Below are 27,104 nucleotides of genomic sequence, written 5' to 3' on the forward strand. Positions count from 1 at the left end.
CAAAAATCTATTTTGCTCAGCTGGCATTTACTTTGCACAACACAAGCATAAGAACCTGCACTAATCAGAGTGTCAATACACTATTATTTCCTCTCACAATGAAAATATCAACCATCGTGGTTCTTCTATTAAAAATGATACAGGGTTTATAGAGAAATACATTTTTAAATTTTTAATCACGTCAAAAAAAAAAAACATTGATTTCCTAACTGTTGTAACATCTTAGAGAATTTAATGCATCTTCCATCTCATCTCTGAACCATCTCTATCAGGTGAGAATAAAGAACAACAGTTTTTACATTTAACCACTAATGTTTAACTGTTTTGTGGCCTTTAAAATTTGTAATGTTTTACATGAGCAAGACCAAATATAAACAAAGTATGAAGCAGTCTTTTTTTTTGTGAAGGTAGTATTTAAAGGCAGATGTACCTCATATGGAACAAGGTAGTGACTGGCAACAACATGCTCACCGAACAAGTCTTTATTCAGGTAGATAGGTGAAGAAAGATTTCTTGGGCTGGGGGCACATTTATCACATTCTTGGGAAAGGGATTCAACCTGCCATATCAATGTATTATATTAAAATGAAATCCTTTAATACTAATAAAATTAAGATAGAAAACCAGGGGCAAACAAAAAAATCTCATGGTGATATTGTCATTCATGTTTCATGTGGTATACAGAGCAAAACAAGTTAAATATTCAAAAAAAAAAATCTAAAAATGTTTAAGGTTCTACATTATCTTCGTAACTTTAGCAATCCAAGAAGTTTGCAGCCATGAGCAGTTCCAGTGCGATTTCTGGAGCAATGGGGAATTCAGGTATTTCTGTGGAGCTGTTGGTGTAACGGACCTTGTAGGTGAAATACATGCAGACTTTGGACAAGACATGAGATGGAATCTCCCTGAAGTTCACTTCATTGGTTTCGTTCTCAGCAAATTGACCTGCAGATGACGGGTTACAATGGGTGTGATGAGAAGAAATAACAAAACACAGATACAATTTGTTTAAATCATACAATTTATGAATACGCCTTTGAATAACCTGTCCTTGAAGTAGCTATTAAACAGAATACTGACAGATGTTACCAACTAATATAAAAATATAAGACCATGGTAGGTATCAATGAAAGACAAGAAAACTTCATGGATAATAAAGTTCTATAATCCATGTTTAATTGGATATGGAGGCTTTGTTTAATTGCATGGAGGTAGCATAGTGCCACCAAGTGGACAGGCAAAATTAAACACCAATACCTTAACTATGATCTTAAACTAGCACAATCAGGCTCTTACTAGTCTAAGTAGGCAAGTAAAGCATCACCAATATATACATTTTCTATGCCACCTTACACTTTGTTTAATGCTATGTGGACCAGTAGTGTAGCTACTGTTAACACAAAGAACACTGAAATGAGCAGTTAAATTAGGAAAAGAAAACTGCTTATTTTTAATATGTAAAATAATTTGCCTGAATCCTCACCTGGCCCGCTCAACATGGCTTTGATAGTCCCAGATGTCAAGGCATGCTCTCTTTTCACAATGAATTCATGGCCATCTGAAGAGATCAACTTCACATACATGGCATCTGGCCCTTCACAGCCACCGTAGGTTCTTTCTTCACCATCTGTGAAGAAACAGAAACTGACCATCTCAAACAGGTGTGAGCCAAATGTCTCAGTACCGCACATGCATTTGACCAACTGTCATAACAATAGTGATTTTGGAGAATAGCAAGACATTTTATTATTGAAGAGATGCGTTAACAATTGAGATCTGTGTGTATGAGTACACATACATATCTACTCTTCTATGAACATACATTTTGTGAATTGGCAAGCAACATTATGAATTTCTGGAAAGATCCATGAGAATATATTGGTGACTTAATCACTCACCCATCCTGTTCCGGAATTTCTGTTAATCCTGGAAGAGAAAATCAAAAAGGAATTACCCTCTGATAAACAACATAAAAACAGCCAAGGACACTGACTGTAGCATAAATCATTCAGGCCTGTGTTAAGGTTACCGTTAGCCAGAGCCTTCAATTTTCTAGTGAATTCTTGACATCATTCGTGTGTCATCAGCGTTACGCTGGATCAAACAAATAAATAACATAAATAACTAACATAAGGTGGCTATCTGAATAAGTACAACTGTAAGTTCTCGGCTATAATCCAACTGAAATTACACAAAAGTTGTGGTCATTTCTTTCGCCGTCCAAACTGTTTTAAGTTATTACGCAGCCGTCAGCGTTAGCTTGTGTCGGCTAGCGAGCTAACGCCTTGCTAAACAAACGATGTTATTTCTTCTATTGGTTGTTTAGAGTTTAAAGCTCATAACGGACACTGAGTCCGAAACACTCTAACATATAACACCGTGTAGCAGGAACACAACATTGTTTCTTACCACTCTGTCGAAGAAGGCGGAGTGGAGATTGCGCTTCAGCTAACGTTAGCCCCTACACTGCTAATACCCGGAACCAATCTGTATGAACACCCGTCCGTGATAAATGTCTTCCGTAGAATTACATTCGAGGAGGGGCGTTCCTCTTCACTGTATTATGTACAGTTTGTTGCTATTGATCAAAATTCGGTTTAATGTTTTTTGTAGACGTCCCTCTTCAATTTTCCAATGATACAAAAACGTTTTTATAAAATAACATCTGTTGCCATCACAAAATGCTTAAGTGAATAAATATTGGGTAAAGTGGGAATTTCTGAATATTTAGTATTTACCTCTTCGTTGTCCAACATAAATAACACTATATGTTAAGTTTCCATTGGATGAGGGTTTTTTTTAATAAAGAGCTGACGTCAAATTTGCACAGATTTTCTTTCTTTTAGATGACATTGTCCCATTAAGCCTATAGAGGGCGCCTGTGTTATGGTTTAACCTCCCTGACTGTCTCCACTGTCTGTGATGAGAGAGAACAGGTGCTGATTGGACATGACAGAGACATTTTGCAGGCCCATAAACTTGGATTCTAGAGAGAATGAGAGAGAGAGAGAGAGAAGGCATGCACTCTGCACCATCTTATATTTTCCAAACTCAAGTCTGTAAAAAACAGTCAATTAAGCATGGCATTAATTTTGACTTCAAAAGTATGGAGGAACATTTATATGAGTACCTACCTTGCAGGGCCATCTAAAAAAAACCCACATTTTCTAAACTAGATTATTAAGATTATGATTTTTTTTTTTTTTTAAATCAACAACAAACCCTTAGCGCTCATAAAGTCTCTTTTAACAGGTAAAGGGGTGTCCATCAGAGATCAGGGACATACTGTAGTCACGGTCAGGTTCAGAATGTGACTTTGCCCTGATCCTGCCTGGAGTTCTTTCATGAAGGAAAAGTGATGACTGTTGAAATCTGAGGCCACCAAGTGGACGCAGAGTTATCTGAGCTGTGACACTAAGAACAGATTCCTGAGCATGCCTGTAAATTGTGTTGTTTGGCCCCTAGGTAAAAGAATGTAAAGCTCCTTATGGAAAAGGGTAAAGTTTTTATTTTAGTGTATTTTATTAATTTATTTATTATTATTTTAACTTTTTGTCCTTTACACAATGATGTTAGGAATCCACAACTGATTCACAGGTGGGACAAAGGAGACCATTTTCTCAGACTGCTCTAGCCAGTTTTGTTCAAGTGGCTGTGGTCATTGTAGCCTCAGATGTCATTGGTGACTTCTGCAGGGGTGACACCTGACCTGGTATGTTTCTTACAGTAATACCAGGTTTAGCGATGCTGTCAGTTTGTGTTCCAGAAAGTTCTAGTAGCCCCCTGCCTGTTGACGGCCTGTGTTGCCTGTTGACTCTCACACATACACACTTACACACACTCACACACTCAACCAAAAACAATCACTGACCTTCCAGTCCCCCATTACACCATTAGTGCTCATGATCAGAGCAGGCGGGTGGCGGCAGCCGCTTTGATGTCCCTCTGATACGACCCACCCCGCTGCAGCTGCTCTCAGCTCTATTTTGGGGAGGCTGCTGTGGGCCCTTAGAACAGGGCTTCCTTAACACACACATGCACACACAATATATGCAAACACTCTTTTCATGCCAAGTGATATCATCCACCCCTTTAGCACACTGACTATATACTTTCTCAGATCGCACTTTCTTGCACACACTTACACAGGCTATTGTGGTATTGGTGGGATGCAGTTAACTTGCTAGAAAAGGCTCTCGTCCATCTTTATGCTTGTTTGTGTAATTAAATGTTTGTGTTTGTTTGACATTTTGGACATTAAAATGTGCCACAGTCAGCATGATGTACACTCTTAAAGAATAGCAAATGTGCAGATAGAGCCATGTTCACTTGATTCATAAATGATTTAAACATTCCCCCACATTTTCCTAATCGTTAAAGTTAAAAAGTTGTGTAAAGGTGTGTATTGTATGATAGATTAACTAGACTGTTCCTCACAATAATTTGATCAAAATACCACAATTCGCACTACTTAATACCACCAATTTCAAAACCACAGTCAGTCAAATGTCAACACACAGGATCATTTATGAACAGTACAATGGCTTTATTAAAGGAATCCTGAATGAAACCAGGTCAGAATTTTAGTCATGATAGGGAAAGATGGGGGAGGAATGTCTTTGGGCAATTCTTCTCTTAAAGAGGGTAAGGCTTGTCACAATGAATTTGAGGATACTGTCCCTTTTGCCCGCAGCAAGCCACAGTGCCCTGCAATTCTTATGTTGGTCCTAATCTCATGTACCACTGCTGGAGAGGAGTATTAGCAACCTATGACATGTCATAAACCATGGATGTAAGATACAATTACAATTTTTTTTTTACACTTAATACTGTTAAAATAAACTAACAACATAATATATGTATTTCAATGAAGAAATTTCTTTGTATTTGGGATCTGGTTCATATAACATCCTCAACAAGAAAAAATCTGTGACAGACATAATGTGTCATCGTGTGCAAAAAAAGACATATTAGACTTCATTGTGTAATCTAATATCCTTTTGTGCCCCAAAACAATGGTGGAGCCTCTTTATCAGGTGTTCCTTGGATAAATAGATGTGCAGGTAGCAGAGAGTTTGTCAAACAAGTGTGTCATAGAGAAATAGTGACAGACTTATCTATTTTATCAAAGTGTTTTGGAAAATTACTGTTGTGAAAGTGGTAATACAATGCACTCTGAGTCACTGAAGAAATACTATTCTGTTCCAGTCATTAACAGCATATCCTGCGATGCAGTGATGATTCAAAACCACCAACTAATGCAACCATTAAGTGGTTTGCTCACTACCCAGTGATGAGCAGAGAATAAGGCACAGGAAAAATAACATCTTCCAAATGATCTGAAAAGTCCCTTAGAAGATGTTCTTGCTTGTTTCTGCAAAACAATGTAAATTTGTTGCCGTTACTATGCACACGATGAAAGCTTCAAATGGCATAACATGCAGATAAGTGGATGTGGCAACCATTTACTTTCAATAGCCTGAGGCTGTTGCACTGAGTTGAGGTCTTGCTTGTCTGAACTATAATGACTCACCCTACAGACCGCTATGATAAAACCTTCAAAACCATCAAAATTCATGTCACTAGATAAATCAAACATGAAAAGTCTTATGGTGCTTATACAGCATATAAGTGAATAGTTTTTTTAGTCGTCCACGTGTGTGCCTGCAAAAAAACTGGGAGGATTAGCACATGCCAAAAAAAGAAAGTGCGTGCATGTTTAAATGATAATACACAGATAATAGTTTACTTTAGATGATAGAGTGATAGGTTTATGGTTTTATAACTGAGTTTTGTTTGTGTAAATAGAACAGACGAAGTGATGCTAAGCTAAGCTAGCTATGCAAGGCATGGAAAGGGGATCTGCTTAATACTGATGTCTTAGCAACAGTTTTGAAAAACGCTGGCCACTGATATCCCCTCACTGCTTACTAGCCTTAATCCAATTTTAGAAACACAAGCAAGCTGCATTTTAGACAGAAGGTGGAGGCTTGGTCCCAGAGAGGGAAGTTAAATATACACATGAAAAACTCTTGCTTTCATCTTAGTGGACAGATGCCAGACTCAAGATGTCTATGCTCTACGTCCAAGCGAATCCTCACAGACACACTGCAGATAGCACAACATTATTCTCAAAATTGTTGTTCATTTATTCTTAATCAAAACAAGCACCAACAAATCTAGATGAGTTGCTAAAGTACTTATTAAGGTATACCCCACTTATTAAGGTATACTTACACACTCAATGCTTTACATCCAATTATATGAATAAGGAATGTGTTATTAATGTATTTGCAAACAATTATGACTCCTACGATACATCTACAGCTATTAAATGATGACAATGTATAACTTAGCTTTAATCATGTGTAATTATATATTTTTACACCCAGTAAAAACACTGTGTTATAAAGTATTTTTGTATAAATAGTATAAAGCATTAAGCAAATAAAAATACTGTTGGGTTTAAAACTTAGGAAGACAATTCATTATGTATGATTACAACTATGTTATGTTATGTTATGTTATGAAGCATATACACCAGTTACAGGTGCTTCATAGGCTGAATTTTAAAGGGAGGGATATAGTTGTTACAAATACAAACAAAAAGCCATATATCTGTTTATAAACTACTTTAAAATGCTGAATAAAGGGCAAACAAAGTGTCACCAACTAATCACTTTTCCTTATTTATCTAGGTTGGCTGAAAAGGATAAGAATATTTTTGGCACTACATTGTACACCTAGACTGTACACCTCATCTCATTTGTAAAAATAATTTTTTCAATTCCTGTTTTTATTGCCCAATTACATCTGAATTAACGAGATGCTTAATAACCATTTCCGTGACACCTGTGGTTCTCCGTAATGCATTTCTAAATTTGACTTTTTTTCTTCTGGGAAAATCATTTTTGGTAGCTGTGGGAACTTGAAAAACAATATTAAGTGACTGGTAAGTTCATCAGATGGCAAGTGGGAACCTTTTAACAGATCAAGGTCCAGCGCAACCAAAATTAAATACATGTCAAATACACGTCAGCATTTGCTGTTCTGCTATAGCCCACAGTCCTCCTGAAGTGAGTTCAAATGGACTCTGTTCCCTCTACAGTTGATGGCACATTGACACTTTTGCTGAATATGAACAAAATTATTGTAAATTCTTCTCCTTGATCAAAATGATAGCTGTCAATGGAATTTGTTAAATGGCCTCTAAGAAGGTAGGATACACTTATAAGGTTTTGGTTTATATTTGTCCGGGGCTGATGTGCAACCAAATCTTGTTTAGTGCGCTGTGACACATCAGAATAGTAACAGAGATATTCTATACTATTACTGACAAGTTCGGCTTCACATAGGGGTTTTAAGTGCCAGGATTATACACTATCCAGAATATTCCTTTCCACTACCATAATGGCATTTGATAATTTTAAACCTGCAAGAGAAATATATTTAATGTGGATACTTGTCATATGATTTTTTAAATTAAAAAAACAAATATGAATGAAGTTACTGCTAGTCCAATCAATTCTGAAGACAACCGAAAGCTGTAATGTAAAAGAGAGTAAGGTGAGAAAAGTCCCCGCAGGTTTTGCAGCGTCTGCTGGCGTCGGGGCAGAGGGCACAGCAAGTGCATGACATGGCGTCGCCGATTCCAGGCAGGTGCCGCTGCTGGTGTAACACTATACTAATCCGGCGCTGATCAGCAGTGGAAACAGTACAAACTGACCCAAGACAAACTGGGGCACCTGCCTGTGCTTGCACCGCTAATGTGAGACCCCGACGAAGATACTTTGATTTCATGCCTGGTCTTTTCCCCCCGGATCTCATTATGAGAAGGTCACCATGAGGCCATCATTGCTAGGAGGCTAAGAACAGTTGAGACGATGAACCTCAGAGATACATACAAGTGAACATGAGACTGGAATTTAAAACATTCTTTTAAGACAAGTGAAAATCCTTCCTTCCATCAATTCAAATCCATCTTTAGATTTTAGGTCAGTGTAACCGTATATGTTCCATTAATAAGAGGCTTTGAGGTATAATACTCATTGTGTTGCACATGCTGTGTATTATTTGTATCATGTTTTGTTATATGGTGTTTATGTTCACACTGGAACCCTTAGGTGAGTAATGTATTTGATTTATTAAAAAAAAAAATCAGTGTATCAAATCATGACTTCTGGCGGTGACGTCTGTGCTGTAAGAGAATAAGAATACCAGAAATAAACAAAATTTCATTTAACAAGGCATAACATCTTTATTGTTATACACATAACTTCATCTCCAAAGACTTTGCACAAATCAGTGGGGTAACATGAACCTTGAGATATCAAAAGTCTCCCGCAGTTCCTCGTTATTTCCTAAAATACTCAAACAAGTACATCTGCCTTTCACATCCCCAAATGGTACATACAGTACAACCAATTAGAAATAAAGTTTTTTTTTCCACTGTCAAACATTATCATATGTGCATTACATTACCAATTACAAACAAGTTATATTCATTGTCAAAATACAGGTGTGCAAATTGTTAGAAAAATACCAACTCATACCAGATTCTGGATTGTGCTCTGTAAAAATCCTTACAAATAGTATATAATAATCTATATATAAATGTCTCCAACATGCAATGTTGCATTTCAAAAATATCCCATAAACAGGCTGTTCTGTTAAACCCTCTTCCGAAACTCCAGTCTTCACCATGCTCATGTGAAGACAGGGAAACCAAAAAGAAAGAGGGCAAAGAAAGGGTAAAGAATTTAATGTTGTTCAGTAATATCTTCTTGGTCTGTTTTCTATTGTATAGATTTCAGTGGTTAGTTTTCTAGTGGTAACACGGACAGTTTGCAAACATCTAACTGACTGAAGCGTTCTCCAAATGTAACGTGCTGCTCATTTTGGAACAGAATCTACTGTAGTCAAGTTGATCTTCAAAACTGAGCTGCAGCAAAGAAACCCTTATTAGCCATATTAAAGCCCTTTTTAGGATGACCAATGTTCACAAACACATCAGTTGTACAATGAATAAATAATTAATCTTCATAGTGATGACAGTAAATGTCTGCCATATAAATAACCACTTTTAAAGTCAAAGAAACTCATGCCATACCTGCAACAAAGACTACAAACAGCTACGATGAGGCAAGCATGATTTAGGTGATGACAACAGTCAGAGTGTCCCCCCACACAACAAAGTTAAGACAAGGATGGCATCTCTTCCCCCCACCCCCCCTCCTCATCTGTTTTTTTTTTTCTGAGGTAAACAGTAGTACTGTTAAAGACTTTTATAAAGGCATCTCTCCTTATCCCTGGTGCCACATTCCCCATGGCCTCAACCTGAATAAATTCAACTTCCACCATCCACAAGACTGTCCTGATCCAGTCTCACAAGCATGCAAGAACTGCTGGGCCTACAGAAGCAGCTGTGTGCACTGCGTCTTTGTGTCTTAGTGGTGTATTAAAAACAATGAAAGCAAAGAATAGGATGAAGGAATTCAAGCAAAGTGGTCTAGGCGTGAAATAGTTTTCCTTCTGGTTTAATAAATAACATAAGACATTTGCTACTTCACTCTCAACCTCCTTTCTAAACACAATGCTAGCTGGTAATCAACACTCTCTCCAATCAAGCATATTCAAATTGTGAGAGTTTGGCTAAATAAATGGAACATAGGATTTTTTTTAAAATAATAGTACAACCCTCCCGTTTTTTTTTTTTTTTTGGCAAAATATACTATAAGCTTTCTTTTGAACAAATAAAACATATTGCACTTTCACTAACATGAATGTGTAATGTCAAATTACAACTCAGTTGTTAGAAATGAGTAAAAATTCTAAACAAAAGGGAAAACAAATTTTTTCACTCATTCTGAGGTGAAAATGTTCCTTTTCAACTACAAGCGTATGACTGCAGGTAACCAACATTCAGAGAACAACAATGAACAAAACAAAACAAAAAAAGTTACGATAGAACAGAAAACAAACAAAAACAAAATGTTAAAACTGTACCATGCACGGGGAGTGTTTCAAAGCAGTGTATCCTGGGTAACAATGGACAGAGCTCGAGAAAGCTGTGGTGATGATTGGGTTAACCGAGTAAGACTGGCTAGTGACCGTGCTAGCACTGACTGCTGGCAACGGTCATGCCCAGTTTCCTGTTGCAAGAGTGGTGTGAAGCCCAGAAAATGCTCCGAACACCTGAGCACGCTCCCGCTGCGACTGTCCTCCTCCCCAACCCCCGGGCCGCCGGGCTCACATCTCCCCATCAAAACGTCAGATGGCAAAATAGAAAGGCAGCTGTTTGCTCCCGTCATCTAAAAGTGCATCTCCACACTCTTCCAGCAAAGTCCGTCAGCCCACCGCAACCTCTGCCAAGGCAGTGGGAGTGGGCTACAGAGACCAGCGCTTGGATCAGCACACGTGTGGGTTTCAATTACTTCTTTTTCCAGACTGTGTATGTTTGGTTGCATTTTTAAACATTTTTTATTTTTATTCTTTTTTTTTTTATCTCACTAGACACGACATTTCACCTCAGCTTTTAGAGAAGCCAAAGGAGTGCTAATTCACGGGGCTGGCCCTAAAGAAGGCCCATGACAGGTTGGTGTTAGTGATGCCTTCCTCCTGATTCTCTTCGGTGTCACGCTGATTCCCAAACACCTACGGCCACCCCCATGCCTCACTGGCGCCATTTTCATTTTTCAAGGCCGGCGATGCAACTGTACCGGTTGCCATGGTTTCACTGCATCATAAAAGAGTTTGTTTGGATTTAATTGGCTGCTTGTCACATTTCAGGCACACATTGTGGCACAGGACATAGTTTCATCTTAATGTGTGTGTTCCTCATTCATTTTTGTAAATGAGTAAAAGTGTCTGGGAAAAATGAAGGAACTTACCTGAGAAACAGCATCATCATGTCAGAAAATGGACAAATATAATTGCAAGGCCAATATTCAACAGCATTACCATAGCAACAAGGATCGAGTTAGGACCCTGCAAAAAAAATAACATTGTGATAAAGATCCGATGTCATACAACAATCTACAACAACATCAAAATTTCTGTACTGTCTGTGTCTCAGTTCACACATCAGGATTATAAAGAACCATTAGAATAGAATGAACTAGGTGGCATTAAAGGAATATATCAACACTTTGGGTAAGACACTCTTTACAAAAGAGGAGACTAATACCACTCTCTCGTCTGTATTGTAAATGTGAAGCTGGAGTCAACTTCCTTTTAGCTTAGCTTACTTTAAGTTAGTCCAGGAAATAAAGAGCAGATTAGAAAAAATAGTGCAGCTCTGAACCATCTGTAAAATTACAAATCATTGCTTTAGACATTTGGATTTTTCTATTTTTGTTTCCAGTTAAACATGCAAGGTATCACGTGTTGATTACTGAGCTATGGAGGTGCTCAAAGACAGATATTTTCTGTACAGACGAAACTTTTTTTTACCTGTCCTATCACTGATACTTACTGTTTCTTCCGTACTTTCTGCAATCTCCATACTGGCTTTCTTTGTGTCTGCGAGGCTCTTTGGCTTTAGGGAATCCTGCTTCCTGAGTTTCTGGTCGCTCTTGCTCTCCCGTATGGAGGCAGGCTTAGGAGTGGGGGTACTAAAGGACCTAGGGGGTTGTGGTGGCATACGCGCCAGGGCCATGGCACTAGGCTCTTCCTCTAGATCCTCCTCAGGGTCTGGGGGTGGAGGGACCCTTGTAGGGGCCTTGACATAGTAACTGTGGTATTCAGAGTGGAGCTGGCCGTTGACTGGAATTGAAGGAGGATGTGGAGGAGGGGCGGATGCTGGGGTAGGCTGTTGAACTTTAGCAGGTTTAGGTGGAGCCTCGACGTGCACATGAGAACTTTTGGGGCCATCAGTGACGGACAGCCTCTCCTCTTTACTCAGCTTTCTACTAGACCGCTCATCCTTACTGGTCTTGTGACTTGACTTTTCTTCTTTGCTTGATTTGTGGGACGGTTTTTCCTCTTTGCTGGTTTTGCGGCTAGTGCTGTTGGCAAGCTGACCTTTCTTCTTGCTGGAGTGAGGCGAGGGGGGAGGTGTGGCTCCAGAACTGGTCACAGGGGAGTGGGGAGGAGTTGTACCTTTGCGGTAAAAGTGAGGAGAATCTCTGGGGGAGCTGTCCTTGATTTCTACAGGGACCTCTTTAATTTCCACAGGCTCCTTTAACTGTTGTTTTATGTAGTCCGGTCCTGCAGAGGTGACAGAGGTGACACACATTAACATAACAGATAATCCACAGACAGATACGCCTGTGCACCTGCATCACACACATTTGTGCCTCTCGCATATTTGAGAGAATTCGATGAGAAGACTGATATCAATTTTCATGTCTGTACAAGAAAGAATACCAGCAACCAGCGAGCTTAACTAATTACCAAAACTGGAAAAGGGGGAATGAGCTAACCTGGTTCTTTCCAAAGCTAACAGAATCTACCACTGTCCAAAAACCCAGTTTAGAAGAACGGAGTATTCTTATGGTCTCTCCATTCTGCCTGACCAGATACTGGCACCACAAGCAGCTAGATTTAAACTAAAGCTGGCCCTAAGCATTACGTTACTTTCAAATAAAATATTCATGAGTAAACATTATATATGCAATCATTCTGCAAAGAGGAAAGGAGGGGTGGGAGAGAGGGAGACAGGGAGAAAGAGACTGATTAATGCAGGGTCACAAACACCATTTCACAAAGGAAGCCTCCTCTGCAGGCTCATCTTTGTCATCAGTCCTTCTCTTTTATCAGTATGTTGTTGTTTTCCTGGAAAGGCCCTTGTCGCACGAATTCTTAGCATCAAGCCAACATGGCTGAGTAGATTAAGACTTGATCTAAGGAGCAATAATGCCCCCTTTTTTTGGTCTGGGTAGCCTCATACTACTGGCTACTTTCTTTCTTTCTCTCCATCACTAGATTACGGACTGAGGTCTTGCCTGTGTTTTGAATCTTCATCATGGACATTAGGTCCTCTAACGTGTGAACAATAATGCCCACATCTGAATGTAAATGCCTTTTCGCATGTGAGAAAAATGACACTTTATCTGTGCTTTTGTTCTGTGCTGAATTAATATTTATTGGAGACATCAGGCTCTTTGTTTGCCTGTTATTTTTTTTTCCGCGTCGCCTAAATTAGACGGTGTCAGAGTGACTAAGACAGGGACAATGCTGCTTTGTTTGAAGTGCATCAGATGGTATGACCAGAAAAGGATCCTCCGCATCTCATATAGCCATTTTGAAATACAGACTAAGAAATTTAGAAATTATAGAGAAAATTGATTTTATATGTATATGTACAAGGAAATTTTAACCATTATTAGATACTATATAAGGTGTAATGTGTAAGGTGATCTGATTCTAATGAATTCATGTTGATGCTATCAGCACTGATTCAGTTTTTGGGTTGGGAAAAAGGTTTATCTGATAGATCAATCTAAAGAATTTACAAGATGTCTTTTACAGCGTATGTATGCCACCTATGAAGTTTGAACACTAAAGTTCAAAGGAAAAGAATTAATATTGATTTAGATTTCACACTTATCACTTCTAGGAACAATTATGCAAACATCAAATCCAGAAGGGAACAAATGCATCCAATCCCACATCAGGGTAAACGGTCTTACAGCATAATCTTTTGGGCCTCAGTACGCATAAGCCCAAAGTATTTTTCAGCTGCATGGCATTCCTAATTTGTTTCATAACTGCCACAACCAATAAGACCCACTACAAAGAGACAGGGGGACATTTGAACATCTGCGGGGCTTAATATATCTGCCGAGCTTAATTTCACACCATAACTCAATAAGAGTTAGGGCTTCATGGGCGGGCCCGGGCAGTTTCACTCTGTTTGGGGACAGATTCCTGCGAGAGGTTCCAGGCATTTTCTGAATGGTTCTCGGCACTAAAATGACCCCTAGTCTCACACTCGCACAGGACTTGCGCTACACTTCTGCAGCCATGTTAAACTTCACAAACCCTGCAGAATTCATGTAGTTTAATTAAAGTGCTTAATTGTCTGATAGTATACTGCGAAACACATAATCTAATATTTGAATGTTCCATATTATTTGAACTCTTGTGTGGTTGTTTTGTAGATATCTGAGCAAGTGTGAGTCCTCTTGTGACGAGTGAGTGAAGATTTATTAGACATACTCTACCAAGGAATCTTGTTAGGTCAGCTGGAACATGTACCGGGACTCAATTACCCAAATGGCCGTGGTGTTTCTTTCCTCTGAACATTGATCAACTCAGCTGAGACTACAGGCTTCCTAAGAGGGTCACTAAAATAGGCCATGGATGGCAATAGTCATGACCAAGACAAAAATAGTCAACACAAAACCAAAATAAGCACAAATAAAGATCTGCATTTCAGCATTTATAGAATTGAGTTTTGTCAAATGTAAATTATGTGCACTTATCAAGATTTTCATTCTTAGCAAGACAAGCTCAGATGTAATATACACCATATCTGTCTCTTCTATCCTCCTCATTGTCTCTTTGAGGTTATTAGAACACAAGCCTTTGTTTAAGCTGTAGGTTGCCAGTTCTCTTCATGTTAATCCATGGCACATTTTCTGCTCCAGTGCACTCTTTGCAAAACACACACACACACACACTCACACATGCACAGCACATGATCATACAGTATACTCGCACAAAACACAACAGATCGGCTGTTTAAGCCTAACTCCAACTGACCTTAATGTGAGACAAACAGCAGTAATGAGAGGGGGGCTTCAATGGGACCTGAGTTTGTGTGTACATGCGTGGATGTGTGTGTGTGTGTGTGTGTGTGTGTGTGCGTGCGTGCGTGCGTGTGTGCGTGTGTGTGTGTGGAAGGAGCACATTATGTGCAGTTATCACATCTGTTGCCACTGTGCATCAGACTGGATCATCAGCTGAAGATTCTTGGGGAGAGTAGCTTATAATGTAATGTTCTGAACCCTGAAGTTCAACGGGCATCCAGCATCTTTGGCTAAATAGGGAATTTACCATTTGAATCCTTGTGTTCATGAAGCTCTGACAAGCAAACACTGACCCAAAGCTATTGTTGCCACGTGAATGATGACAAGTCTTGGCTGCTGCTTCGCCTTTACGTTCTTGTCAAATGCATAGGGAAGTTACCAGTGACAGAAATATATATTTCCCAAGGCAAGGTCTCTGCTTAAGTGTTTCACTGTGTTTATGTGTCAAGTATAATAAATAACATGCCTTCCAAGTGGTACTGAGAAGCATTTGCATTTGTGTTCTTTATTTATGATGCATTTGGTTATGTTTTATTTTATTCACATTCTATTATTCATATATTGTATTCTATATGTATTAGTCTGTTCTGTGGGTTGTGGTCTCAGCATGTTCTCTGCACTTTTTTATTTAAGATTCATGACTCAATTTGCAGCTTTTTAGATTTTCTCTTTCTTCCTCCTACTCACACTGGCAGATGGGCAGGGGGGGAGCCGTCATTGTTTGCCCAGATTACATCTACGACTGCAGCACGCGAACACACACACACACACTCAGTTTTCAGTTTATTAGGAACACCAAGCTAAAGCTAACGCAGCCTAATACAGTAGTCCTGCAATAAATCCTCCTTCATGAAGGTTATAATATTTGGTTTTTGGTAAAACTAGGTTTAAGAGTTACTGATTCAACTGTACTACCATTTTAAGGCTGCAGTTTATAGTATTGTTGAATGCAGCAGTACTGCAGTGCTGCAGTATACAAAGACGTGTGTTTGCTGTTAGGCCAACCTTTATTGATTTGAATGAGGTGTACAAAATTATAGGAACACCTGTGAACATAGTGCAGTACAGTTCAACAGTACCACAGGCTACATCGTGGTAGGATTGAGTGTATACTCACATACATTTGCACTCATACACACACATGCAAATAAACTATGCCACATTGTCTGTGTAATAATTTTCGTCCCGTGCTTTGTATGCAAGTGGCCACATGCAAAGACCAACATTAAAGGCCTCACATTAACTGACATTTGATTGAAGGAGACAGTGCACGCTGGAAAAACAGACCACTTCTACTTCTATCATAAAGGGCTGACACAGTAGTATTTCATTATGTGAATGTAGTGTCCCCTCATTTTTGAACTGACTACTACAAGTGGGAAAGATTAAAAAATGCCTTTGAAATCTGTTTATAAAACGATCTGATTAGCAGTTTCTTAACATAATTTGTATTCTGTATCCTTGAAAGTAATAAGAAGTTGCAGAATAACCTAACACTTCATCTGAACTACTGTCTTGAAATGTACTTGACACCTGCTGTCATGAATATAAAGTAGCACCTGCTCGTGTCTGGTTTTCAGCCCTGACAGGTCCTGGCTTTTATGGTTCCACCTGGTCTGAGTGTACCTTGACTGGGTCAAACAGGGCGGAGTGGGATCCCTGCTGGGCCCCCACCAAACCCCTCCTCCAGTCACCGGCTGAAGGAAGGGACAGCTGCTCTCCGTCAGCCACTGAGAGGGGCGAGCGTGGGGCCGAGCTCCTCTCAGTGCGTAAGGATTTCAGCTATGTCTCCATTAGACCCCAGTGAGCGCACATCGGCACCAAATATAGCCCAATTAACGTCACGGCCTCAGGCCACGCCCAGCTAACCCTCGCTGCTCCCCCTCCAGGGTGGTGTGTGTGAACCAATCATAAAGGTCAGGGTCCTGTTCCCTGTGACCCTCTCTTCCCTTTTGAAGTGTACACTCCCAATCTGGGTGATAATCTGCTATGAGTCTGAAATGCCAATTACAAACAACAAGGGGTTTAGACCCCTGGTTGTTACCCTAGAGGACTTATTAGAAGCTGAGGGAAGGGGGTAAGTGAGAATATTTCCACTGTAGAGGTAGACATTGAGGAAGCAAGGCAGATTAGTCTGGAAAAGTCATACAAATTACTTTTAATTCTTGGTCCCCAGATTGAACGACTTTGTTCAACGGTAACACCAGGACAGTCAAGGTGATCAACAAAGAAAAAACCTGATTCCACTCTGACTTAGTACAGTTTTTCACAGTGCATGGTACATTTTTTCGTTACCTGCGGCGATTTTGCCAGGATGCTGCAAATAGGGGAAACTGTTTGCACTCAAACATGATATAACCTGCCACAGGACAGAGTGAACCAGCAATAAACATTGAAGAAGGCCACTCTGGATTCCCCAAACTGCTCTTACTGTACATTCTGGGATAATAGAAGACTTTCAGAAACTAAAAGTAAAGCTAATTTATGGAATATAAATATATTATGGAAAATGGATTTGGCTTATTACAGGTGCCTGTCTAGCTTACCTAGGCTTACCAGGCGTATGCTCACATAACCCAACATTTAAATGCTGTGGCTCAGATGTTGCCCTGCGCTGCACATTATTATGACATTGTCCACTCTCTCATTCATGATCTGACTTTTAAGGCAAGAACATTCTCCGCACAGACTTGTGAACCTGGTCATCATCCGGCTTGCCAAGCATGACCACTGTTTTCCACAACACAAACAAGCCGCAGGATGTCTCTGGCCTGGGCTGGCCATTTCTGTGGCTTAGTAGAGGGACATGCTTGAATGGGTCCCATTGTCAATCTATTTGTCACCCACTATTTTGTGGTGGCCTTTGGCAAGGGCCCAAGTTCGGCTAGCTCATAGGCCTAAATATATTCCATGCATTGGAAGAGGCAATGCTGGTATACATCTCACACTGCAAATAAAAATACACAAAAAAAGTATGACCTAGTAATTCCACAACCATTTTTGAGTAATATTATTAGAGCCTATCCATCTAAGCAACAACTGTAACAGTTTTAAATAAATTCAACCTACAACCAAATACTGTCTATTCTCATTAGTAGATGAACGCTTGACTGACCCATTTCTCCTGAAGTCACATGTAAAAATGAAAAAGAAAGCAACAATGAAACATGGTATAAATTTGTAAATCCCAGAAAAATGAACCAGAATCAACCCAGACTGCAAAAAAATGAGTCAATGAACAGTCAAAAATAACATTTAAATAGTTTCTGGTGTGATCTTTGCCCTCTCTGTCTCCCTGTGTTCCACCTCTGACCCCACCTGGAGCACTGCTCTTTAACCAAAAGGGATCTCACTATTTATGCAGTATCATATGTCCGGCATTTCCTTGTAAAACTCAGCTTACCTTGTAAATGAACTAAACAGAGTTGAGTCGACAGTCTAAGCTGTGAGCTGCTGTATAGTATGGCAGAGTGCCTGTTAAACCTTCAGGCAGAAGAAAGATGAGAACTGCTTGGTATTAGGTGCAAGAGCCCTTCGTAGGTCTCCTTTACCACCTCTCATGTACCTGTAAGCCATTTCTACATTCTACTTAAGCACAAGTTTGATCTGATCTTAAAAAAAAAAAAATCGCCCTTAAAAAAACAGAAACATTTTGCTCTCACACTTTTTTTTGGCAGAGTTTATGGCTGCAAATTTTAGCAAGTATTTCAGAGCTGTTACAACAGGCCTTTGAGAGCAAAGACAAGGCTTCTATCCAGAATACAGTAGTCTGCTTCAAGCAGGCTCTGCTTTGTTTCAGCACAAACACAGTCCTTCATTGTGGTGTTGGAAATCATCCTCAATACCTCTAGTCTTCGATTACAGTCCTGGAACACCAGAACCCTACGCTTTTGTACACCCAGAACAAGCTCATTACTGACTCAGACACAGTCTGTGTAAACGACTCTAAAACTGTGCAAACATCATTATTCATACAAAGTACCCAACCTCTTAGCAGTTACCCAATTCCTAACAACATGGTTTGAATGGACAAGTTGGTTGCTTGAGGATGCTGTAGCTAAAATAAAAAAAAAAAAAAAAAGTGATGGTGGAAGTGACAGAGGGTTTTAGAATAGCTTGGCTGGATAAATTCAGCGCTGTTGGGAGTGAACCATTCGCGTTAAAGCCCCTCTCAAGGCCCTTGTAACAGTCAGCTATGACTGCAGTTACATCTCTGGGTCAGTCATGTCTGTAATGTCTGAAACCCTTGTCTAAAACCATGCTTGCACGCACAGCGAGTCAAACATTCATGCAAATTTAGCTAGTTGAAATAGTCAAAGTATTGTATTTCACCAAGCGCAGTGACACCTCCTTGAATCTTCAGTGCACAAGCAGTGTAAGTTATTGAGACAGTGGAAAAGTATCAAGAGGGACTAAGCACATACTCTCACTAAGGATGTGTGATGTCTACACTTTGCCACTGGGAACATGCTTTACAAAACAGAGACATGTGGTGTGTATGGAGGCGTGTCCTTGAAGGTTACCTGGTTGGTAGAAGTTGGGGGAGAGCTCCCTAGCAACCGCCCTGGCAATTTCCGAGTCGTGCACAGCAGAGATAGCGGCCTGGTCTGCAGCCTCACTTTTTGTCCTGGCATGGGCCGTTCTGGAGAAACACAAAAACACAATTTTTAAGTTGCACAGAGGTAAAAACATAAAGGAGCTGTGGGAGATAACTGCACAGAAATATACACAAACACATTTAAATTTTTTCTAGGATAATTCAGTTTAAAAGTCATTGGTTTGTGACTATGCATGCTACCATGTTGTCCATGACACTTCCTGTCAAGATCACAGTTGACACAAAAGCGTCCATCTATTTTCTTTTTCTCTTTCTTGCTCCTCCTCCAACCCGCCCTCTCTCTCCTCATCTTTGAGCTGTGTCACTCGGCCTGTCCCTCTTGGGGATAACGTAACACCTCCCCTTGTGCTTCTATCTCAAATCCAAATCCTGATTTTCCAAATGGAACGCAGCCATATCCAGGCAAAACCTTAATCCAGTCTGGAGCACTGCACTGCTGCTGCTAGACCACAACAGAACAGTGCCCCAGAGGCGCACGTCAACACATATATGATATGATACATCATATCATATCATATCATATGTGATAAACAGCAGGTGGTGCAGTGAAGGCTTAGGTTTAAATCACATGTGAGCCTGCAGCAGAAAAAAATGTATTTGAGATGGCTGATACTATGTAAAGCAAAAGAAAAAAAAAATTCTAAGATCTTTCAAGACCTGTGGGAACCTTAGGGGGCTCACATTGGAAGGTGCTTTTAATCCAACTCTATCATCATCCATCTACAGTGAGCACAAGGAAATAAATAGATAAATAAAACATAGCCAAGCCAGCATGAGAAAAGCTTGCATCCACATCTGCTAAATTATGCTGATGCTCAAAAAACGAAAAGACAGAAGAGTAATGTGTTTTGGGATCAATGTGAGCTTAGCATTAGTACTGAGAGGTATTATGAATGTGTACCATGGTGAGACAGACAGAAACAGGGGTCGACCTGCTTAACAAATCCCTTGAAAACTGCACTAAGAGATGCGTATGTGAACACATGCTTGTACTCATGCAAACACACAGATACTGAGACCTATGAATATAGAAGAATACTGGGGAGGGAGGATGTTGCCGCTGCTGCCACCAGATTTCCTTCAAAAAAGACCTAATTATGCAACATTATGACATGCATCAGCTAAAGCCAGTGGATTAGTCACATGTGCATGAACAGATAGTGAGTGGAGCCCTGACAGAAAATGCTCAAACAACACATGACAGTGCAACATGGAATGCAATGATCCAGATGGGTTGTCCAAGTATCACTGTAAGTATTGACAGCTGTGCCTTGTGCCCTGCTTAACCCCACTCATCCATCTTCCGCTCCCTCTTTCTTTAACCATCCCTTCTCCCTTTCAATCAATGCTGCTGGTTTTTCTTTTTTCGATCCTTCTTCATCCCCCCGCATCCCCACTCCTCCCCTGCCTCTCTCCCTCCCTGCCTCTCTCCCTCCCTTCCTCTGTCTTTCTGTCAGAGTGACCCCAACGGACAGATGTCTCTATTTCAGACTACTTCTCTGTCCTTGGACTCTGGGCTGTCCTGTTTTTGATGGGCTGGGACAGTGAGATATTAAAATGCATGAGGGGGCCATATGCTGGCAGGAGAGATGGGCTGTTTCCTCTCCAGAAATAAGTCCCTGCGTCACCCTCAGACAAAGGACACGTTCTGGCCATGTTTAAGAAGAGCACAGCCTCTGGAAACCTCTGACCAGCTGCAGATTTAAGAATTTAAAAACAGCAACAAACAGCATAACACACACAATGCTTTGCTTCTTTCCATGAATTATTACAAACGTAGGAATTCCAGTAGTGTGGCTAAAAGCAGGTACGGGTTCATGGCCTTACTTAAAAGCACGTCACTGTTAAAAAACTGACATTAAGGCATTCCAGTTACATCACACTGCTGACATGTATACTTCAGACATCCACTTGCTACACATGCAAGCACATGCACATGTATGCACAAGGGCATACATGTGTCTATTTATGAAATGTGTGAAATGTGCAGCCAAGTGAAAGGAGGCATGAATGTGTCATAAATGTGGACAGCATGCCCATGACATATTCTAAGGATCTTAACAGTTCCCTTTAGGTAGAGTGGACATTAAGTCACGGGCAGAATCAGGAAGCGATGTAGACTGTTCCCAGACAGGATGTCTGGTGGTGGGAGGTGACAGGCAGAGAATGATGGGGGTAGAGGTGTGACAGAGCAGTGGGACAAGAGGAGAGTGAAATGGAAGGCGAGAAAACATGGGCATGTGGAGCGGAGAGACGAAAGGGTTGGTTGGATTTCTCGCTGGCATCAGTAGATTTTATCTTATAGGCATTTTATTCCAACTAGTGTCCAAATCTAACACATTCCACCCACCAGTATAATATTCACTCTCCTTTTAGCTCTGTCTTAGCTTTCACCAAGTCCTAAGGGAACTATCTGGCTCTTTAGCTGCTAAACGCTACACTGTGTTCACTAGGTAGCCACTAACTTTGTGCAGTTTGCTGTTCAGTAGAGAGCATGAGGTTGGTTTATCAGAGATTTATCACCAACAGCAGCTGTCTGCTTTGGCTAAAAACTAACTAACGAGAACTGTGAGAGTGAATCAAATAGGTGCAGCTGCGAAACCAAAACAAGGAGCTGAAAGATGGTAAAATGCTTCCTATGAGGGAACGAAACTGAGTTGAGTTTGCTGAGTCAGATGATAATCCTCTGTGGGTTTGTCACTATGAGCAGCCTTATCCCATTACAGGTTCTAATTGAATCTATTATTAATAAAAAAAATATATATCAGTTGTAGCAGCTTTAAGAGTGATTGGCTCAATATGTACAGTGCCACTCTACCAGTTACTGCAATACAATGTTAAAGACACAAAGCACATACAAAGACATAAACACTTTCATTTTTAGGTCTAACTATATATCAAATTGTCTTGTCTGTAACACATTCAAAGCAAAAAGTCTGGGTAAACAACAATATGCAAGCTCATGATTGACCTTTGAAAAGTTTTTAGTCCTATAACTTGTCAGACAGTCCATAACCTCCCTACTTGAGGTCGATCTGCCTCTGAATATAAAGCAACACCTGTTCACGTCTAGTTTTGGGCTCTGCAGGTGCTCCGGTCTGGTTGAGCACTCGGGATGGGTCCAAGCAAATCAAGGTATTTGAATCCATAAACACACCTGCTGGCACAAATGCAAATATCACACAAACACACACTCAGCGGTTTGTAGAAATTTGGAAAAAAAAAAAGAAAGAAAGTGTAGAAGGACTTTGAAGCAACTCCTCTTGGATGGAGACTCCATTGGAGAGATGAGACTGATGACAGGCTTGTGAGATCCATGGCTTTTTCATCACTGTGACAAACAAATTGTGCGAAAAAGTGTTGAGTCAGTTTGGCAGCCAGTGTGGCTGATGCTCTTTCTCTCTGTGGAATGTGTGTCTGTGTGTGTTTGAGATAGAGGATGGCGGTGAGAAAACCAAAGAAGAGAAAAGGTATGGAAATGGAAAGGAGAGAAAGACAGAGTTGGAGAGAGAGGGACAGGGAGTGAGACAGATTGCCCCTCTGAAGACTCCTGGTTATTTAGAACTGCTGAGGTATGCATCTCAGCCTCTCTAATTTTACTGTAGGGTTAAATTTCAAACCCCAGCTCCCAATGCAGCACGGTGCATCCTCCTTTAAGGTTTGTCATACCTCGGACTCCCACAGGATACACTGTGTGTGTATCTCCATTATGTGCCCGTGTTGTGTGTTATTGTGTGTCGTGTGTGTGCAAATTCCTCAGAGTGAAGCTTGAGTCCATCACTCCCCAGGCTATGGCCTATTTGAAGAATCTCCCCTCACATATGCTGACACAGTTCTGCCCCCGCCCCCCTTTCGCCTCTTGGTCCCCTCTACCCCTCTTTGCTTCTTCAAATACACATCCCCTGCCCTCCCTTTTCTCTTTTCCTTATCTTCCTTAGCTCCATCACACTGTCCCATTCCCCCTCCCCCTTGGTCCGAGCTCAGTAACTGGAATGCTGACTGGTACAGTATATAATAAGATAGAAGATGAATCTTGACCTTGCCTGTGGTAAACATCAGCACTCAACAATTTTGTGTTAAACTCCATCACTCTCTTTCATCACCCACTACCAAGAGAAGACTACTATTATGAATCAAGAGCTGTATTTCAAGAACATGCTCCATTTGGGCAGTGATGCACCTGCTCTGATTGCAAAGACGTGCTCTGTGAAAGGATACACATCAACAGAAATGACTGCCCTGTATCTTGCCCAGACAGTCCTCAGGTCCAAAGTAGCAGCAGAAAATATCACAGAAACTCTGCACAAATTAGCACTTAGCTTGCCCTGCACATATCTCTTAAATCCATGCAGGCCTGCTATTGAATTCCCGGCTGGTGCTAATTCAGGATTACTCAAGCATGACTAACGCCATTAGTGGTTAGCTAAAACCGACTCTGAAATTATTCAGGAATTATTCCTGGGATGAGGTCTGGGTTCACATCAACAGGGGCCGCAGTGGTGGTGGTGGGGACAATGGCTGCAGAAAACGAGGCTTTAAATGGGAGAAATGGCTGCTATTATGAGATAAGCTAACTTTATCCTGAACAGAGAGCTGTTGTACTGTATAATGAGAATATCGAGCATGGTCATGTTAAACAGATAGCATGCAGTGAACTTTAAGCATTTCACATCTCAGAACATCCGGGTGATTTGGCAAGATGGGGCTCTGGGCTCATTCCCTTTTCTTTCTCCTTTCTATCCAGCTACTCCTTTCAGTAAAAGTAAAAATATGCATTCTAAAAATAGAAAAAGCAGCGCCTAAGATCAGTTAGGCTTATTGAATTTTCTCTAGTCTTATGACTGGCCCAGCAAAATACTATGCTTTCTGAATAAGAAACCTGAATGGTTTTTTTTTCACATTTCACCTGAACATGCAAAAAACAAAGATTAAACAGAGTAAGAAACAACTTAACTTGGCAAACACAAATATACAGAGCACTGCAACAGAAAATGTTAGGTACAGGCACTTGAAGAAATGGAGCAGAGTGCGACAATATGGAAAACACATGCAAGGTTGAAAGCAAAAGGCAGGGTGCAGGGAAACGGGACAATGAGCAGGAAAAAAAACATGATTTTGTGGAGTAATGAATAGACCTGTCAGATTTCAGAAGAAAAAGACAGATGACAGAAAAATGATGGGGACAAACTGACTGTGTATTTCTTTTAGGCACTGTATGACAATGCCTGGATGAAAACTTTGACTTTTGATTGATTTGATTTGTATCACCCATGTTTCTGTGCTAAATGTGAAGCTAGAGCCAGCAGAGAGCTAGTTTAACAAAGCATAAAAACAGGAAGCAGGAGGAAACAGCTAGTTTGTCTCTGACGAACTGGGGTTACATTAAGCTAATCACCTACTGGTTCCACCTTCATATTTAGCATACAGGCGTAAGAGTGTTGCAGCACCCATTTTTATTTATCCCTAAATAATGCATTTATCATGTTTTGCTCATGATGCAAAGGCCATAGAGACAGACCGAAAACCTGTTCCGAAACACGGGCTTCATTTCTGGGAACAGCAATGAGTAGAATCTGTTTTCATTAAACAGGGGGGGGAAAAAAATCCCCGAACTCTACTGACATTTTTTACTGTGGATTACAAACAGACCTAATCTCCGACTGGTGTTCTCTATTCAGGAGCTCTGCACTGAACCCTCCCCTGAGACCTCACCTGGCAAAAACACATGGTCACAGGTGCGTCTATGTCCCTGCATCAGGTTTTTAGTGTGTGAAGTAGATGTAGATGTAGTACAAACTACTGTGAATATGCATTCTCTGAATTGCTGTATTATTATACAGCAATTCATATTGTATTATAATAAACACTGTGCATGTCTATGTTGTGGTACATGTTTCAAGCTCTGAGTGCTGAAATGAGTCCTGATGGGTGCGTTGAGAGAGTGACACACAATCCCTTGCTGAGATGATCCCTCTGGTTTTGGTGAAGGGCAATGGCAGGGATTCAGACCTCAGCTCCGCGCTCTTTGTGTCAACACTGCTAGTGAAACATGGCCACAGCTGATACAGCTAATAACACACAGGGGGAGGGGCTGACGGTGGCTAAATCATATACACTGCAGAAAAACGGGGATGTACCTGTGACATTTTGAAGCTTGGATTTGATTATACTACTATTGGCAAAAAATCCTGAGGAGGGATGAGGAAACAGCAACAAGTAAAGCTGAGACACCTGTCAATCAAACCAGCGTGGCTTCGAGAATTAATATTATCTAAACAAAAAAGTATTTGATTTCTGCAACAACAACAGCAAAAATGCATAGAACCAAGAATAAAGAAATAATCTGAGCTCTAAGTAGTTTTCATGCTAAAGGCACTCAGTTCACCAAGCATGCTCCTAAATCTTTATTAGAAAGCAGAGGCAATTAATATAATTCTTGGCTATAAAACAGAAAGGAATATTTAGCATTTCTGTGTGACTTAAATGTTTATGAGATAAGCAAATTCTTGTTTATTAATTTTCTGTCTTGTTTCAGTACTAAAATGAAATTAGGGAAAAGACTATTTCTTAAAACTATATTAATATATTCATATGATTTAATTGAATAGTCTCAACTCAAGATGAACCTCAGAACCTGATCTCCAGTTCTTGTGTTGCAGTTAGAAGGAGGATCTTTCTGCTTTCACACTCACAAGCTGCCGTTACCCAGGGAACCAAAGAGTTGACAATTTCAGCAACTTAACCTGGGGTTGTACTGCGTCACACTTGCACACATACTGTATCCACAGACACACACACACACAGGTCTCCAACTGATGCAAATCAAGACATGCTGTCACATTACTATGCAAACAGTACGCAACATATGCACATGCAGACACACATGCACACAGAAGCTTTTGACCTAGAAAAATGAAAAATGAGCTACCTTTCAGACACACACACACACACACACACACACACACACACACACACACACACACACACACACACACACACACACACACACACACACACACACTAAAATCAGCATTAGAACTTGAAAAGGACAATTACTGAGATGTGCTATAATGAGGCCTTCTGGGAACTGGGAATCATTGTCATTGAGGGACAGACTATTTACTGTGTTTACATTATAACATCAAGGTGACTCCATAGTTTAGCCTTTGTAATAATGGTGCATACTGTGTTGTTAATCTCAAGTTGGAACCAGACGCATCACACAAGGCTTCAAGGATGCATAAACACAACGTTAAACTAACAGCGCCTCTTCACTCTGCTACTTTATAAAGAAAATCAACAAATGGCTGACATGATGATGACGGCTGTGAGGCAGTAACCATGGTAACCACCAGAGACTCTTGAGCAAGCTGTCCAACCAGGCATCTGGGCTGTATTAATGAATTTGCAAATGAACAAACCCACACTACACACTGTACTGTAAGGATGTAATCTTGCATACGCACACACAAGCACATAAATTGTCATGGACGCTCATGGACACACATACACAACACAACTCTTTTCACACTGGATTAATGTATATGCACTTAAACAGAATGATGTAGTGTAAAGGATTACAACCGGGCAGAAAACAAGGCGGTATATGGATTCAGAGAAACACACACACACACACACACACACACACACACACACACACACACACACACACACACACACACACACACACACAAACACGCACGCACGCACACATACAAACAGCTACTCCATGG

The 27,104-nt window shown here is 40.4% G+C and overlaps 2 protein-coding genes across 2 annotated transcripts in view; both read right to left on the bottom strand.

Moving 5' to 3' along the window:
- Window positions 1-467: 467 nt before the first annotated feature.
- On the bottom strand, window positions 468-2,517 carry eloca (elongin C paralog a). Its single transcript, XM_041066290.1, has 4 exons — window positions 2,410-2,517; window positions 1,899-1,926; window positions 1,484-1,627; window positions 468-945 (listed from the first exon to the last, which is right to left on the bottom strand). Exons 2-4 carry the CDS (start codon window positions 1,900-1,902, stop codon window positions 755-757), a joined length of 339 nt encoding a protein of 112 aa, XP_040922224.1. The 5' UTR covers window positions 1,903-1,926; window positions 2,410-2,517; the 3' UTR covers window positions 468-754.
- A 5,715-nt stretch (window positions 2,518-8,232) lies between these two features.
- Window positions 8,233-27,104, bottom strand: part of jph1a (junctophilin 1a) — a 31,620-nt gene continuing 12,748 nt past the window's right edge. Inside the window, exons 4-7 of the mRNA XM_041065610.1 lie at window positions 19,277-19,395; window positions 11,474-12,207; window positions 10,890-10,986; window positions 8,233-10,735 (exon numbers count right to left, since the gene is read on the bottom strand). Coding sequence (XP_040921544.1) covers window positions 10,906-10,986; window positions 11,474-12,207; window positions 19,277-19,395 — 934 coding nt within the window. The 3' untranslated portion in view covers window positions 8,233-10,735; window positions 10,890-10,905. The remainder of the gene's footprint in view (window positions 10,736-10,889; window positions 10,987-11,473; window positions 12,208-19,276; window positions 19,396-27,104) is intronic.

Source organism: Toxotes jaculatrix, chromosome 20 (genome assembly GCF_017976425.1).
Source record: "Toxotes jaculatrix isolate fToxJac2 chromosome 20, fToxJac2.pri, whole genome shotgun sequence".
NCBI lineage: Eukaryota > Metazoa > Chordata > Actinopteri > Toxotidae > Toxotes > Toxotes jaculatrix.

What these genes read in the sequence shown, in the direction of transcription:
- eloca (XM_041066290.1), bottom strand. An exon ending in AGCCATGTTGAGCGGGCCAG is followed by an intron (nt 946 to 1,483) that starts GTGAGGATTCAG and finishes CGTCATCTGCAG; the next exon opens with GTCAATTTGCTGAGAACGAA.